Source organism: Dasypus novemcinctus, chromosome 18 (genome assembly GCF_030445035.2).
Source record: "Dasypus novemcinctus isolate mDasNov1 chromosome 18, mDasNov1.1.hap2, whole genome shotgun sequence".
NCBI lineage: Eukaryota > Metazoa > Chordata > Mammalia > Cingulata > Dasypodidae > Dasypus > Dasypus novemcinctus.
Genome location: NC_080690.1, coordinates 22,521,711 through 22,538,164, shown reverse-complemented (window position 1 = coordinate 22,538,164; position 16,454 = coordinate 22,521,711). Strand labels below are relative to the sequence as shown.

Genomic DNA, 16,454 nt, shown 5'->3' with positions numbered 1-16,454 from the left:
AAACGCGCGGTCTGTAAGGCCAGTGGCGATGACAGTACACTGCGAGAGCGCTCCCTTCCTTCCCCTCCCCTCGATTGGCCGAGCCCCTCCTCCGGATTCCGGAGACACGCGGACCGTAGCGTAATGACGTAAGAGAAGAGGAAGGCCTCCCCACCCCCATCTTCGTTTCCTAGGAAACGCGGACTCCGCGTTCCACTCGCCGTCGCTGCCCTCGTGACGTCATGGTCCGGATGGGCGGGCGGGGAGAGCGCTACCGCCAGGGGCGGGGCAGCGCGGGCCGGCCAGCCGGGCTGTGCACCTGCGCCTCGGCGGGCCGCCCGGGGCACCATCCCTGGCGCGCCCGGCCCCGCCATGGCCCGGCCGCAGAGGACCCCAGCGCGCAGTCCCGACAGCATCGTCGAGGTGAAAAGCAAAGTAAGGGCCCCTCCGGCCCCGGCTCCGGCCTCGGCCCTGGACGCTTCCAATCCCCTCATCTCCTTTTTCCTGCTCCTTGCCCCCCCCCCCCCCCCTCTTTCTCTTGTCCACCCCCACGCTCCATTCTCTGGCTTTTCTGCTCTCCTTCCTCAATCCATCCTCCGTCCTTCCACGGCCGGCTTCCAGAGTCCTTCTGTGGGTACTTGGAGGGCGGGGAGAAGACCTTGGACAGCGTCCCTCATACTGAAGCTGAGGTCTGGGCGCAAGGCTGCGGCTGTTGCGGTTGTCTTATCTTTCCCACTTCCCACCCCGCCAGACCCGGACCCATTGTGAGAAGCAGGCACAGGCTCCGGCCTGACCCCTCCTCTCTTCCCACCCCCCGCCTCCAGTTTGACGCCGAGTTCCGACGCTTTGCGCTGCCCCGCGCCTCTGTGAGCGACTTCCAGGAGTTCTCGCGGTTGCTGCGAGCGGTGCACCAGATCCCGGGCCTGGACGTGCTGCTCGGTTATACGGATGCTCACGGCGACCTGCTGCCCCTCACCAGCGACGACAGCCTGCACCGGGCTCTGGCCAGCGGACCCCCGCCGCTGCGCCTGCTGGTGCAGAAGCGGGGTGAGGGGGGTGGTGAGTGGGGGGCAGCTTCTTTGGGGTGGGGAGATGGGCCAGGGCTTTTCCTCTGTAAGGATTAATCCATGGCTAGGGGGCTCAGGCCTCACCCTCTGCAGTGCCTGCCCTTGGCCTGACCTCCAAGCGATAGGAAAATCAGGTGTCCCCTTCCCTAGGCCTGAGCTGGTAGAAAAGGACCCTGGGACCCCTGGAGGGCACAAGTGGGAGAGCAGGGTCTTTGATCTCGGCATCCCTCTCTTCTGTAGCAGAAGCTGACTCCAGTGGCCTACCCTTTGCCTCCAACTCTCTGCAGCGGCGCAAGAAAGGGCTCCTGCTGCGGCCAGTGGCACCCCTGCGCACCCGGCCACCCCTGCTAATCAGCCTGCCCCAAGATTTCCGCCAAGTTTCCTCTGTCATAGACGTAGACCTCCTGCCTGAGACTCACCGACGGGTGCGACTGCACAAGTATGGTTCAGACCGCCCTCTAGGCTTCTACATCCGAGATGGAATGAGTGTGCGCGTGGCTCCCCAGGGCCTGGAGCGGGTTCCCGGAATCTTCATTTCACGTCTGGTACGTGGAGGCCTGGCTGAGAGTACAGGGCTGCTGGCAGTCAGTGATGAGATCCTGGAGGTCAATGGCATTGAGGTGGCTGGGAAGACCTTGGACCAGGTGACGGATATGATGGTCGCCAACAGCCACAACCTCATTGTCACTGTCAAGCCTGCTAACCAGCGCAATAATGTGGTACGGGGCGCGTCGGGGCGTCTGGCAGGGCCTCCTTCTGCTCGGCTGGGGCCTGCTGAGCCCGAGAGCGATGATGACAGCAATGACTTGGTCATTGAGAACTGCCAACCTTCATGTTCCAATGGGTTGTCCCAGGGGCCCACATGCTGGGACCTGCACCCTGGCCCCCTACTTCCTGGTGCCGGCAGCTCTCTGCCCTCCCTGGATGATCAGGAGCAGGCCAGCTCTGGTTGGAGGAGTAGCATTCGAGGAGATGGCAGTGGCTTCAGCCTTTGACAGGCAGGATCTTAGCCCCTTGCCCATCCAGGCTGCTGGGGCATGGCAGGGACTTGCCTGGTGGGGATTTTCAGCTTGCTTCCAGGGCCCTCTCAGCCTAGGGAACATTAAAGATTTTCTACAGATACAGTCATGGTCCTTCTGTGTGCCAGCCCGGCCTCCTCCCCAATCCCTCAAGTTTGCCTTCTGCCCTGGACGTGAGGCAGAAGTGATGAGGGAAGCACAGAGACCTTCCTGCTGTCGAGTGGCAGGAGAGCCTCCAGGCTGGGCATCTGTATGGTAAGAAATGCTCTTGTGGAAACAAATCCAGCTGTGTACAAAAGTTTAATTTTGACAAAGGAGTAAAGAGGCCAGGCTGGCCCTTCTGCAGCCACCAGTGGCTGGGAGGAGTGCCTTGGGACTACTGCCCACCCTACTGCTCCTGACTTCGGATCTGGGCTCTATGATGGGGCCCAGTCCTGCCCTTGGTGGCCATGCAGCAGTCCTCAGTGTGGACCCCCTGCCTCTACCCCTAGAGAGGGGCTCAGGCATCCATCTTCACGAAAACCTTTGGGCGGGAAAAGATCTTGATGGCCTCCTCTACCTGCATCAGTTTCTGGTCTAGCTCAGCACGGTGGCTCTGGGCTCTCAGCGAGTCTGCCCCAGCAGGCAGCAGCACAAGCTCACGCAGCAGCTGGCTCTGACCTACAGGAGGCCCAGGAACAGTGAGGGTGCATGGTCCCCAGTGGGTCTCCCATCTGGCTCCCCTTGCCATAGTACTCACTCTGGAGCAGTGAGCTCAGTGTCTCCAGCCGCTGGTTCTCAGGCATGCGTGTATGACCAGGGGGCATGGCAGGGTCTGGCTGGCTCTGCTGGCGGGCCTCAGCCTCCCGCCGCCACAGATCCCTGCGCTCCAACAAGCTGTGGATGCACAGGCTCAGGGTTGATGGCTCCAGGGCAGAGGTTGGCTCCCACCCTCCACAGGTGCCCTCACCCTAGGCACTGGGTCATGAGACCTACTAATGGGGCACGTGGCCCTTCTGTGTGGTGTTGTAGTGCTCCTGGGCTTGTCGTTGCTGCTCCAGCACCTGTGCCAGGACCTGGAGAGAGCGGGAATGCCGCCGGGGCGCCCTCTTGGCAGTGCGGGCATTGTGGCTAATGAAGTCCACACCCGGGCCTGGCCCCTGTAGGACATGGCAAACGTGGTGGGGGCAGGCAGCACTGTGTGGTGCCCCTAAACTCCCCAGAACCTCGGCCCAACATTTTCCCAGCCCCCATGCATCCTTACCTTGACAGTGGAACCTGGTGGGGTGAGGGGAAGACTGGGGACACGGGGAGGTGGGAGCCCAGGGCCACAGCGGGAGTGTGCCCGCAGGAAGTGGGCAGATTCTGTCCCAGAGGGAGGGCCAGGCTCCTGGAGGGCAGGGCACAACCGAGGGATCAATCAGGCTGATGTCAGGGTCTCAAGCCACAAGACCATGCCCCTGTCCTCCTGCTTCTCAGGACCACTCTCTATCCCAATTCCCAATGGCCTCCCTCTTACAGGAACATTTTGCCTCACCAACATTTGAGCCTCATAAGTCACATCTTTAAGAAAACAACAAACTATCTCTTCCCTTCCACCTCAATCCTGCTCCAGCTACCACTCTCTCTCCCCTTCCTAGCCAAGCTTCTTGGCACTGATCTCTCAAGGTCACTGACAGTCCTTAAATCCAGCAGTCACTTCCTTGGTCTCATCATCCTCAACCTGCTCCTCCAAAGTGCCTGGGTCTCACTCCTGAGATCCAGAATTGAATATTCACTGCTTCCTGTGGGACCCCTGGCAGACATATCAGGCCTTAGCACATCCACATGGGATCTTGTCTTTTCTCTCAACACTGCTCTTCCTCCTGAGGTCCCTGTCCAGGGGAAGACAGACTCCTACCACGACATCCCTACCCTTCCTGCTGCCCTCCTAAATAAAGTTCGAGAGGTGGCTTATGTGGCCCTTTATGATGTGAGTCCTGCTGACCTCTTAGCCTAACCTTGTACTCTTCCCCACTTAGAGTGAACTGTACCCAATATCCTCACTGCCCACTCTCCTGGCCTCAGGACGTCTACCTGTGAGGTTCCTTCTCTATGGAATGTTCTCTTCCTTTCTCCTTTGCCAAATTTCTACTTTTCCCTTAGGACCAGCCCAGCCATCACCATTTCTGAGAAGGTCCCCAGCCCCAGGCTGCAGCAGGGCCAGGTGTCTCTCAGTCCTTTGTCACCTTAGTCCCCTGTGATTTTCCCCCTTCCTGGTAACCCAGATCACAGTAAAATTGCTTGTTGACCACCGAGCTGGACAATATACCCCACTCCCCAAGGCAGGTACCTGTAGCTGGGCCTTGACCCGGGACTCCACCTTGTCGTACTTGGGCGAGCGCCACAGCGCCTTCAGGGGCCTGGGCTGGCCCTGCTCACGGCTGCGTTCCTGCTCAGGGAAGCGCCTCTGTATCTCCCTGATCCTCCTCAGGTTCTCTTTCTCATGGTCTTTACGGTCCTTCCCTGGGAAAAAGATGCTGCCAGGCCCTGCCCAACATATGGCCCATGCAGTCCAACTCCCACCTATTCACATACGGGCCCTCCTTCTGCCTCCTGCAGAAAGTTCTCTGACCTCTCCACCTGAGTCAGACCCTACACACACACACTCCACCTCATCACTTTGTTTCTGTCCTTAGACTGTAATACTCTTCCATCCCTGACTACGTTTTACATTTTTGTGATATATACCACTAGTCATCTTGTACATATTCATCTTTTCAGTTGTTATGTCTCCCACCTTGATCATGATGGAGCATGTTTGTTTTCAACCCTGTTTTCCTAGCACCTATAAGGGCCTGACACGCAGTAGGCACTCTATAAACAACACTGCATTGACACATGCTTGTGTTATGGGACTACCTCATTCAGTCCTCTCCTTAGAGGAGGAAGTAATGCATTGTCTTCTTTTATAGTTGGGGAAACTAAGATTAAAGAGGCAAAAGCTGGACTAGGTTGGGGAAGGAGCAGGCGCTTTTGATCTCTGCTTTTGACCTCGGACTAGTCTGGCTGTCCCTTTTTCCCGGGACTTACTCTTGGGAGAGGCCCCAGTGCCCAGGGAGATGCCCCGGAGTTGCAGCAGCACACCCCCCGTGCCGCGTTGGCCACGTTCCAGGACCTCTCGGGCTCCGGGACCAATGCGGGGGCCGCGGGGAAGGGCGGCATCCAGGTCCGGGTGCGAGGTGAGCAGGTCCAGCTTCAGCGCGTTTCCCTCCAGACGCCCGTGGGCTGCAGGTGGAAGGAGGGAGGAGGGAGGAGGGAGTGCCCGGGCGGGGCTCGGCGCCGGGCTCCGCGCGGGAGCTGGGGCCAACCCCGCGGCCCGCCTCGCCGCGGCCCCGCCCCCACTCACCCGAGGCGGGCCGCCGGTAGTAGTCCGGGCAGACCGTAGGGTCCGGGGGGATGGGCCCCGAGATGCGGGACGGGCCCTCGCACATGCCGCCGTCCTGCAATGGTGCACCGAGGCCTGCCGGCTGCGCAACCCCGCCCGAGCCCCCTTCCCCAGCCCCACGCCTCGTCCTTCCACCCGGACGCGGACCCAACTGTGCCCCCCATTCCCGAACCCCTTCTCGCCCCCCGCCCCGCCTCACGGCCGGAGCCCGCGCTCGCCGCCTCGGCGACCTCCGATCCGAGCCCACCTCCCTGCCCGTTCGCGGCCCCTCCCCCGCCACACCCGGGCAAGGGTCTCACCCGAGCAGTTCCGCCCGCCGCAGCGACCCGAAAGGAGTTGCTGTTGCCAGGCAACAATGATTTCCGCCCTTTAGGTCAAGGGGTCAGTGCCCTGGCGCAAAGCCTTCTGGGGCTTGTAGTTCCAGCTGAAGGTGGGGGTAAAGCGGCCCCGCCAGCCCCGCAGCCCCCCAGATTGGCTCTCGCCTACCCGCCAGTCTCTGGGGTCAGCGCGGGATCCGCTAGAGCGGCCTCTCGGGGCCCACCCCCGCAAGCCGCCATTGAGGACGTGCTGACGCCGCGCCCCCATGGCCTCGGCAGGGACGGAGCGGCGGCTGGGGACGCAGGAGGGGACGGCAGTGGGGCCGGCGCCGCTCGCGGAGGAGCCCGGTTGTCGTGCTCAGAGCTCAGAGGTGACCGTCGGTCCGTCTAGCCTTCAAACAATTAGGCGCCGGCGCTCTGCAGAGGACGCCGAACTCTGGGCGATCCCGGCTCCCTAACTGCCAAGCCCGGCTCCACTGGCAGGGAGGAGCACGGGCCGGTGCCCGGTATAGAGTGTCTAATGTCTAAAGTCTGAACCGTGTATCTTTGTCTAGCGTGGTGACCAATTACCTATGTGTCACATCTAGTGTCCAGTGATGACAGACCAGTGTCTGGTGCCAGTCCATGAGGCCTGCGGGACCCAGGGTGAAGACAAATGTCCAACAGGACTAGCTTCAGAGCCGGAGTTCCAGGAGAAGCCACTCAAGCAAGAGGAGGACATAGTAGAGGAGAGAGGTCCCAGGCCTATGGCCTCGGTTGTGAGGCCCAGTCAAAGTCCCAAGAGGAAGCCAGTCAAGTGAGGGGGCTTTTGGAGAGGAGGAGCTGCAAGGCTAGGGGGTTGGACTCAAATCCCAAAAGGAGTCCTAAAGACTGCCTCCTGCAGAACAAGACCCTTACCCCTGCTACCACCACCATCATCACCCCCACCCCTTCTGCCCCTCAGGAGCTCTGGTGTAGGGCGCACCAAAAGAGGAGGTGCCTCAAGGCCTTGGAGGGAACTGAGTTCACATGAGCTCCAGGCCCTGGTCTGGCCTGGGGCCTCACTGAAGAGCAGGTGTCTGATCCTGGGCGGTGGGCAGACAGGGCTATTCCCCAGGTTCTGGGCAGGGGAGCCAGCTGGTGGAGGCTGCTCCTCCGTCTTCCTGTCCTTGACTCTGGTACCCCAGCCGTGCAGGGCCGAGTCACAATGCCCATCCTAGGAGTGAAGCTGAGATATCACTGGGATCGCTCCTGCAGAGGGAGGAGCCAGAGGGTAGCCAGAGCGAACTCTCACCATCTGCCAAACAGCACAAAAAAGCCAAGAAGCGCAAGAGTCTGGGGGCTCCAGCACTCCCAGCTGCAGCCAGCTCAGTGCCTGCACCATCAGAGACCTTGGGGCTAGACCGTGAGTGGCAGACCCTCAGCCTTCCCTTTTCCCATAGCCTGCTGGGCCCCTGCCATGGCACAGCTTGGCGCTCCAGCCCCTGCCCTGCCCCGGGTCCTTGCAGGAAAGGCCCAGCGCCTGCGGCCCCTGTACCAGTACATCAACTATTACAATCCTGAGCTGAACCAGGCAGGGGAGGGGGACAGGGAGGCCGAGGCCGAGGTGGAGCCTGAGTTGGAGATGGCCATGGTCCCTGAGGAGAAAGGAGTGGAACAACTGCAGGCCTTGCTGCCCGTGGCAGGTGAGCTGGGCTCAGGCCTCACTTTGCCCTGTCCCAGTACATTAGTGTCCTCCACCCATGTTCTGGCTCCCCTGGCAGAGGCGGCTGGAGAGGAGCCTGGGAGTCTACCCAGCTTGCAGGCCAGCAGCCAGCTCAAGGCCGAGGTGGATAAGTCGACCCAGGTGGACATCAACAAGATGCTGAGTGTTTGTGCTGCACCACTTGTGCCCCCACTATCTCCTCAGTACAAGTGACTATCCCACCGCACTGGTGGCTGCCCTTCTCCCAAACTGGAACCAGAGCAGCAGCCTGTAGGCCTTGGCCCTCAGGTGGGTGGGGGACTTTGATTCCTGACCCCACTTGCTGGGATCTTGGACTCACTGACAATAAACATTTTTTGTTTTCTCAAGGTTTTGTGATTCCCCACATAAGATACGCGAAGAGGGAAAGAGGCTGGGAAGAAGGGTGGAGGATTCCCCAGTGTGTGGTGTGATGCCTGACTGGCCATCTGGATCACCTGAAAAATTAACAAAAATACAGATTTCTGGGGGCTACCCCAGACCTAATCTGCAACCAGAATCTGCAGGGTGGGGCTTGGATTCTGGAAATTTAAAAGGTCTCCAGGGAAGTATATGTAGCTCAAGTGATTGGGCTCCTATCTACTATATAGGAGGTCCAGGGTTCAATTTCCAGGGCCTTCTGGTAAAGGCAAACTGGCCCGTGTGGTGAGCTGGCCCGAGCGGAGAGCTGGCCCATGTGGGGTGCTGGTCTGCATGGAGTTCTGGCCTGCACAGGAGTGCTGGCCTGCACAGAGTGTTGGCCTACATGGAAAGCTGGTACAGCAAAATGACGCAACAAAAAGACACACAGAGGAGACACAATAACAGATATAGCAGACCAGGGAGCTGAGGTGATGCAAGAGACTGAGTGTTTTTCTCCCACTCTGGAAGGTCCCAGGATCAGTTCTTGGTGCTGCCTAAAGAGAAGACAAGCAGACACAGAAGAGCATATAGCAAATAGACACAGAGAGCAGACAAGGGGTGGGGGGAGACATAAATAAATCTTAAAAGCTCCCTAGATGAATCTGCAGGTCAGACAGGCTAACAGGGATAGAGAGGGAGGTGACTAAGGAGGAACCTGGGGCAGAGAAAGGAAAGGGTCTGTCAGGGCACGGGAAGTGGTGGTTGGCCTAACTTCCTGGGAGGGAGCCTGCATTTGGTCTGACCTCAAGGGGATCAGCACTTGGGATCTTCCCCACCCCACCCTCGAGGTGGCAAAATTCATTTGACTGTCCCTAGAGTAGCTGGCTTTGGAACACTTTCCACCCCTTGCCAGACCACAGCTGGACCAAACCTTGCCCAAGGAGTGGCCTATGGTGGCAGGGGCACTGGTGCCTTTTTCCTGGCAGGCAGGGTGTTATGGGTTGAATTGTGTCCCTCCAAAAGACATGTTCAAATCCTAACCCCTGGACCTGTGCATGTGACCTTATTTGGAAATAGTCATTGCAGACAGAATTACATTAGGCTGAGGTCATACTGGAGTAGGGCAGACCCCTAAACCAATATGGCTGGTGTCATTAGAAGATGAGACACAGACACAGAGAAGATGGTTATGTGGAGACAGAGGCAGAGATTGGGGTGATGCAGTACAAGCCAAGGAAGACTAAGGGTCCCCAGCAACCACCAGAAGCTAGAAAAGACAGGGAAGGAGTCTCCTCTCCAGGTTTCAGAGGAAGCATGATTCTGCTGACACTTTAATTTCAAATTTCTAGCTTCTAGAACTGATACAATAAATTCTTTTAAGCCACCCAGTTCGTGGTATTTTTTAAATTGTTTTAAGCCACCCAGTTTGTGGTATTTTTTTTTAGAGCAACCTGAGGAAACTAGAACTCAGGGGTGGTGGTGGATGTGAAGGCTCAATGCATGCTGCTTTGAGCCACCCAGAGCCTCTGGGAAGAGCTGGCCATGGCTGGCCATTTTGGAAACCCTCACATCCTGCTGCCTCCTGGTCCTCCCATGTAGCCCTCAGACACCTTAAATGCAGGGAGCTCCACATTATTTTTTCTCCCCCAAGTCTGCTTTTCCTGCACTTCATCTTTTTTTTTTTTTTTTGGTCCTGGGGCCAGGGATGGAACCCAGGATCTTGTATGTGGGAAGCCGGCACTCAACCCCTTAAGGTGGTATTTTTGTTTGCTTGTTGTCCACCCCAACCCACGATGGCTCCCTTATCTGTTTGCTCATTTTTTTTTTTTGCTCATTGTCTGCTCATCTTTTTTTGCTTTACCAGAAACCGAACCTGGGACCTCCCATGCGGGTGCTCAACTCCTTGAGCCACCTTCACTCCCTGCTCGTTTGTTTTTGTTTGCTCATTTTTTCTTGTTGTCTGCTCATTTTCCCTTGATGTCTGTTTCTGCTCGTTGTTTGTCCTCTTTAAGAGGCACTGGGAACCAAATCCGGGACCTCTCATGTGGGAAGCAGGAGCTCACCTGCTTGAGCCACGTCTGTTCCCCTGAATTTCATCTTCACAGTTGTTCAAGCCAAAATCCTGGGTGTTGCCTCAGACTTCTCCTGCAGACTCTACAATGAGGCATCAAGGCCAGTGAATTGATCCTCCCAGAACCCACAGGCAGCACCTTTGCCTAGGCCACTGTCATCTTGTAGGGAGCACCTCACTATTCTCCCTGCCTGTGGTGCCTTGCCCCATGTCCATTCAGTGATCCTGCTACACATACACACGCCCCGGAACCCCTAATGGCATAACTCTCCTCTAGCACCCACCTCTCTTGTCCCAGTTGCCTTGGAACTTTTCAGTGGCTTCCTGAAAATTCCTTGACCAGCCCCAACTTTTACTTTTTTTCTCTGCATGTGCAACTTCCCCTGCCTGAAAGACCTTTATTCCCTCATCCCTCCACCTGGCTCAGGGCATCCACTTTCTGCTTAGCCAGGCAGCACCCAGTATTGCCCCAAGATTGCAGCATCTATATACTACTGCCACTGATTAGACTGCAAACTCCCCAGGGGTAAGCTGCATCACGGCATCACATCTGCCTAGCAGAGGGCCCCTAAGAAGGAAGCAAGACCAGACCGAGCTGAGGAGCTGAGGAAGCTGCAGAGACTGATTGGGATCTGAAAAGCTGAAGTCATCAGAAATTCAAAACCATGTGTAGCACCCTATGAATAATGGTCCAGTTAGGCAATCAGAAGGGGTGTGGTGGGCAGGTCCGGGTGGAGGAAGCAGGAAGGAAATGGGCATGGTCTCCTTACTTAGCATCATCCCAGGCTGCTAAGGTGGCCTGATTCAAGGAGACATAGCACAAGAGAGCCAAGGGCCAAGGCTATGGTTGCACAGGTGATGGGGTGACTGCCACTTTGCCTAGGTAAGAAGGAGCAACAGTCAAGAGGCAGCCCTCCAGCTGAGTCTTGGAGAGACAAGTGGCCTCCCAGGAGGACAGGCCAGAGATGAAGGCTGCCAGTGCGGGAGAAGCCAGCCTCATGTGGGAGGGCTGCTTAGCGTGGCTGCTTAGCAAGTCTGAAGCAGAGGGCATGGCCATTGGTAGTCTAGGTCTGGTCAGTCTGGAAGTGACAAGGAGTGACAAGGAGGGGTGTAGGCAAAGGGAGATCTAAATTTTGGAGAGGTCACTGGGCTGCAATGTGGAGGACAGAATGGAGAGGGAGAAAGGACAGGAAGGTGGGGAGGCTGCTGTATTGCCTGGGTGAGTATGAGATCTATATTTGGTTTAGTGTTAAGAGTAAGCAACAGGTATTCTGGAAGTTCTCCTCTGGTTACTGTATCCGGGGAAGAGCTAAGAGGTTTTACTGTATTTTCACTGGCCTGGAAAAACCTTATTCTCGTTGACCAGAGGAGTTAGCTGCCATCCTAAGATTTAGGAAACAGGTCCCGGGAGGTGGTGATGCTGCCTTCCTCCAGGAGGGGGTGCTGCAGGACAAGGCTGGAACTGTAGGACAAGGCTGGAACCAGTTATGGGCTTACTCACCCCTGGGAACCAGAACCCTCTGGCCTCTTGGGTCACATTTGCACCCTTTCAAGACCCATCTCCTCCCCAGTGTGGGAGCTTAGATACCCAAATGGGCAGCTTAGATACCCAAAAGATGTATGAATGATAGTATAGATGTGGAGAGATGAGGAGAACATACTCCTGTGGCCATGGACCTAGGGAGCACCATCAGAGGATCTGGGGTCCTCATCAGAGTAGCCCTGCAGCGAGCCTGTTACAAGCTGCACCAGGACTTCTGGGGCTCCATCTTTGTAGACAGGGAGTTTGTGGTAGTGTCCTCTAAACCCTAAGTGCCACTCTGGGTCAGTAACACATGCCTGTGTTTTCCAGGTCAATGCCCCAATTTAGGAGGGATCTCAACATCCTAAATGAGGCTTAAGATGGGCCATGAAGTGACACAGATATGTGTGGCCAAAAGCTGTGACCTGAAGCTAAGACGGTCATCTCCAGGAGCAAGGGGGTGGCCTCTCCCTCTTAAACTCTCGACTCCGTCAGCATCCTATCTGGCAGGAGGCCGTCTACATTCCACCTCCTAGCTCAGGTCAGGGTGAGATTCTGGCAGCAGGAAAGAGACAGCTGCCTGGACATAGACTCCAAGGGGAAGGGGCCATGCCTGGACACTCCAGAGTCTGATTCATCAGGGTTGGGGTAAAGTGTAGTGCACGGTCAGGCTGTATAGTTGGATGGTCCTGGCTCTATCACTTAGAGCTTATAGGAGGCAAGTAACTTTGCTCCTCTGTGCCTCAGTTTCTGACTCTGAACAACAGAAATATTAATATATACTACCTCAGAGTTGTTTGGTGATTAAATGAAGTAATGCACATGAAGTGTTTTTCTTGGGGTCCCAGTGAGTAATAAGTAAGCTAAACATTATCCATTGTTATTTTATCTTAATAGGGCAATGTTTGAAGCAAAGACAAGACAGGAAAACAGGCCTGGTGACTTCTATCAGGGGTGCCAAGAGGAAGAGGAAGCCCTCTCTGAGCCTTTCTGGCAAGGAGTACAGAGCAGGGCAGAGAAAGGGAAAATTAGAGATGGGAACAATGTTTGGTCCAGGCATAACAACTCTGGCAGTATGGCAAAGTGAGATAAGGAAACAAAGGAACGGATGTTCTTTTCCCAACACCCCATCTATCTCCGACTTAGGTGGTTGGAAGGTATCCCCGTGTAGAACGTGTTGATGGAAGCATGGCTGGTGACTGGCTGCCTGGGTCAGGAAGTGTTCGGTTAAACCAAGGAGCTGCATGGAGCCCCTTGTCTTCCAGGCCATCCCCTCTAACCTCCCTGGAACCGCTCCTCACCTCCCTTGTCCCAGGGCCCCCTTGTTGCTAAGGCCATGGTTTCAAACAATTCCTTCTGACTTCCAGCCCAGGGACCTCCAAGAGGCCCCGTACTCTCCCAATATATGCCTGAAATGACAATTCCCACAAGTCCCTAACAGGAGGTCTTGAGTCCTACTCTCTGAGGACGGCTCCTGGGATTTGGCCGTCAACAGGGAGATGAGGGCAGGGCAGTGGCAGGAGCCTGTGTGGCCCAGTAGACAGTAATGGATCTATGCCAGGCTCAGAGCTGCAGTGGAGCCACAAGGGAAGAGAAAAATATAAACAATCTATAGCAGTAAACAAGCCCTTCATTATTCAAGAAAAACAACCTGGGAAATGGACGTGGTCCAGTGGTTAGGGAGTCTGTCTACCACATGGGAGACCCGCGGTTCAAACCCTGGGCCTCCTTGACCCGTGTGGAGCTGGCCCATGTGTAGTGCTGATGAGCGCAAAGAGTGCCCTAGCGAGTACGTCTACCACATGGGAGGTCCGCGGTTCAAACCCCGGGCCTCCTTGACCCGTGTGGAGCTGGCCCATGTGCAGTGCTGATGCGCGCAAAGAGTGCCCTGCCACGCAGGGGTGTCCCCCGCGTAGGGGAGCCCCACGCGCAAGGAGTGCGCCCCGTAAGGAGAGCTGCCCAGCGCCAAAGAAAGTGCAGCCTGCCCAGGAATGGCGCCGCACACACGGAGAGCTGACACAACAGGATGACACAACAAAAAGAAACACAGATTCCCATGCCACTGATAACAGAAGCGGACAAAGACGATGCAGCAAATAGACACAGAGAACAGACAACCGGGGCTTCTGTGGGGAAGGAGAGAGAAATAAATAAATAAATACATACATCTTAAAAAAAAAAAAAAAAAGCAACCTATCCCTTCGCCCCCAAACCAGATGTCATGATGTCACATTTTCTGATTTATTTATTAACATTTATCAGATGTTCTAAACCTCTCCTTGTCTTGTACCTGCCAAATCAGGGCCCCCTCTCCCTTAGGTCAAATAGCCCTTGAGAGCTCACCTAATACAGAACCTCACACACCCTACCTGGAAAGGGTTAGCCTGGGTGAAAGGGTGTGGCCACACGCATGGGAGGCCACATGCATGGGAGGACTTGCTGCCCTCACTACCCAGAGATGCGCCAGCCCAGGAAGGGTGTGGAAACAGGGCTGCCCATCATTTCTCCACAGGCCTGCTCATTAAGGTAATGACTCAAGAGAACTGGCAGAGCTCCACCCTGCACTCATTGTGCTAGCCCCCTGAGGCAGGGTAACAGGAACAGTCCCCACCCGGCAAGTCTTAAGAGTGTAAGAGTGGCTGGAGGGGGTGCTTTCCCGGGGGGCTTTTCACCTGGACCCAGCCCAGCCCAAGCTGATTCACTAAACAGCAACCCCATCTCTGCCAAGCACTCCCACCATGGCTCCTGGTCTCCTCCCTGGTCCCTCTGCCCTGCAGCAGGGAGCCCACGCACGGGCTCACAGGTTATTCCGCTGGAGGGCCTCGCACAGGTTCTGGTTGGCGTCAGGCTCCTCTGTCAGCACCTCCACCGCTTCCCACTCTCCAGATCGGCTTGATCTTTTGATGGCATCCACCACACTCTGCATATATAGCCCATCCTCGAATGAGGCGGCCATGGAGACGGGAGTGCGGTCCCAGGTGCGGCGGTCCCCCTGCCCCTGGAAGGACTGGCGCAGGGCCTGAACCATGTAGACCATGCCCTTCAGGTAGAGCAGTGGGACATCTTGGGGCCCCTGCTCAGGCAGGCCTGCGCCCACGGCTAGCGAGTCCCTCAGTAGCAGCTCCTCATGTGTGGCAGAATTCTTCTGTCCATAGAGGTCAGCCCCACGGGCAACAAGGCGTCCTGCAGAGCCCACCACCATGACCTCATGCACGAAGGCGCCCGGCATGTTGAAATTGAGCGTCACTGTGCTGCACACCCCTCCACCCATTAGCATCTGGAAGAAGCAGAAGTCGTCGCTGGTGACATGCCGGATGCCACGGATGGCTGCATTCTGCCTCACAAAGGTCTTGAGCAGCCCGTGCACCTTCTCGGCTTTCTGGCCAGTCAGGTGGGTCAGCAAGTCCACAATGTAGGTGCCCATGGTGTGTAGGCCCCCACCGCCCATGAGCTCATCGCAGATCCAGCCATAGCTGGGGCTGAGCAGGCTGCCCGAGTAGATGCGGGCGTCGCAGATCATCACGGCGCCCACATAGTGTTCTGCAATCAGCTGCTTCATGCGCACGAAGGCAGGCAGGAAGCGCAGCACATTCCCCACGAGGCTCATCAGCTGTGGGTAGTAGCGTGAGGCTGTCACCATCCGGAAGGCATCCACCGAGGTTGCTGCCTTCTCACAAACCACATTCTTCCCAATACCTGAGAATAAGACACAACAGGAAACCTCAAAGTTTCAAGGCAGATGGATCCAGAAAAGTCTCTGATAGGACCAGAAGCTGGCCCTGGAACAGGAGGCAAGGTGGTTCAGCTTGGACTGGAAACTGTCACCATGATCGTGACAGGGACTAGACAAAAATTATGGATTGGAAAAAGAGTAAGTTCTTAAGGGAAAATGGGAGTAGAGGGAGAAGACACAAACCAGGAGTGGGAAGCAAAAAAAGGTGGGATGGAGAGGCCCTTATTTCTTGGACATATTTCTATCTTTATGCACTTATTAGAGAACTAGCTTGGAGTAAGCAAATCTAATCTATATTCTAGGGTGAAAGGTTTTGCACTTTGTTCTATCTCCAGAAATGACTCTAAGATTTCCTGCAGACTTTCCCTGAGAACACTGATCCTATGAGTTTGTGTGGCCCAATGGTCCAATCAAGCTTGGTTCCAGTAGGAGGGGAATAGGAGTGGAAACATCCTTTCTGCCCTCATACCTGTTCTGGGTACGCTGCAGCTGTAACCCAGCCAAAGAGAGCAAAGCAAAGCTAGAAAAATTCTGAGATTGAGCTAGAGAACTGGGCAGTACCCATATGACAAAATTCAAACTCCTCCATGCTTCAGGATGACAGCTCATGACAGTACAAGCAACCACAAGACACCACCATCTGGGGTACTCTTGGAAACTAAGGGTAGTTCAAGAAGAAGGAAACCTTACTCTAATACCTTCAATAGAAAATTTATAAGCCCGAAAGGAGGTATGTACTAAACACATACATAGGTTTATGAGTAATGAGGAACACACAAGGGCTAATTAAGGGAACCTGAGAAGGGTGAAGACACCCAGTTATTCCATTACTCCTTCAACCAACACTGGCCATGGTGGTACCTCAAACACCACTTCCCAATTCCCTCAAGAAGTAAAATCTCAAGGTTTGGTGGGAGGTTTTACGGGCAGTGACCCTGGGCTGACCCTAAAGGGAGCAGGTGTTCCAGAGGGCGTAAGGGAAAAAGGCATCAGGACAGAGGGAGCCACACGTGTAAAGGCACTGAGACAGGAAAGGGTCGAGACCTAGGATTCCCAAAGTCTAGGGTACCCGCCAGGAAATGGGGCTTGAGGGGTTACACAGGGCCTACAAGGAATTTAGAATTTCAGATGGATAGTCAGAAATATCACCGAAAAGACATTCAAAGGTAGCAGACATAGCTCAAGTGGTTGAGCGCCTGCTTCCCATGTACCAGGTCCCTGATCTCCAGAACCTCCTAAAACACACAAACAAACGAAAAAACCAACTCTCATTAG

At 55.8% G+C, this 16,454-nt stretch overlaps 4 protein-coding genes across 9 annotated transcripts in view; 2 read left to right on the top strand and 2 right to left on the bottom strand.

The window, feature by feature from the left end:
• Positions 1–217: 217 nt before the first annotated feature.
• On the top strand, positions 218–2,170 carry PARD6A (par-6 family cell polarity regulator alpha). Of its 3 annotated transcripts, none has more exons than XM_004459674.5 (3): positions 218–414; positions 804–1,026; positions 1,290–2,170. In XM_004459674.5, the coding sequence occupies exons 1-3, from the start codon at positions 352–354 to the stop codon at positions 2,039–2,041; spliced, it is 1,038 nt and encodes a 345-aa protein (XP_004459731.1). In that variant the 5' UTR covers positions 218–351; the 3' UTR covers positions 2,042–2,170. The 3 variants fall into 3 exon arrangements, with proteins under 3 accessions (XP_004459731.1, XP_004459730.1, XP_012381051.1); XM_004459673.5 differs by having other exon boundaries at positions 1,287–2,170; XM_012525597.4 differs by having other exon boundaries at positions 804–1,038; positions 1,287–2,170.
• Positions 2,171–2,346: 176 nt separating this feature from the next.
• On the bottom strand, positions 2,347–5,832 carry ENKD1 (enkurin domain containing 1). The gene is made up of 8 exons (XM_004459670.4): positions 5,771–5,832; positions 5,433–5,526; positions 5,117–5,311; positions 4,377–4,549; positions 3,309–3,434; positions 3,041–3,204; positions 2,805–2,941; positions 2,347–2,725 (listed from the first exon to the last, which is right to left on the bottom strand). Exons 2-8 carry the CDS (start codon positions 5,515–5,517, stop codon positions 2,565–2,567), a joined length of 1,041 nt encoding a protein of 346 aa, XP_004459727.1. The 5' UTR covers positions 5,518–5,526; positions 5,771–5,832; the 3' UTR covers positions 2,347–2,564.
• Positions 5,833–5,886: 54 nt separating this feature from the next.
• Positions 5,887–7,840, top strand: C18H16orf86 (chromosome 18 C16orf86 homolog). Of its 2 annotated transcripts, XM_004459671.3 has the most exons (5): positions 5,887–6,159; positions 6,376–6,584; positions 6,761–6,763; positions 6,955–7,172; positions 7,276–7,840. In XM_004459671.3, the coding sequence occupies exons 1-5, from the start codon at positions 6,055–6,057 to the stop codon at positions 7,683–7,685; spliced, it is 945 nt and encodes a 314-aa protein (XP_004459728.1). In that variant the 5' UTR covers positions 5,887–6,054; the 3' UTR covers positions 7,686–7,840. The 2 variants fall into 2 exon arrangements, with proteins under 2 accessions (XP_004459728.1, XP_058135830.1); XM_058279847.2 differs by lacking the exons at positions 5,887–6,159; positions 6,761–6,763 and having other exon boundaries at positions 6,245–6,584; positions 6,988–7,172.
• A 5,833-nt stretch (positions 7,841–13,673) lies between these two features.
• The window catches only part of GFOD2 (Gfo/Idh/MocA-like oxidoreductase domain containing 2), a 52,201-nt gene continuing 49,420 nt past the window's right edge, over positions 13,674–16,454 (bottom strand). For all 3 annotated transcript variants that reach the window (XM_058279845.2, XM_004459667.3, XM_058279846.2), the window contains exon 3: positions 13,674–15,142. In XM_058279845.2, coding sequence (XP_058135828.1) covers positions 14,244–15,142 — 899 coding nt within the window. In that variant the 3' untranslated portion in view covers positions 13,674–14,243. The remainder of the gene's footprint in view (positions 15,143–16,454) is intronic.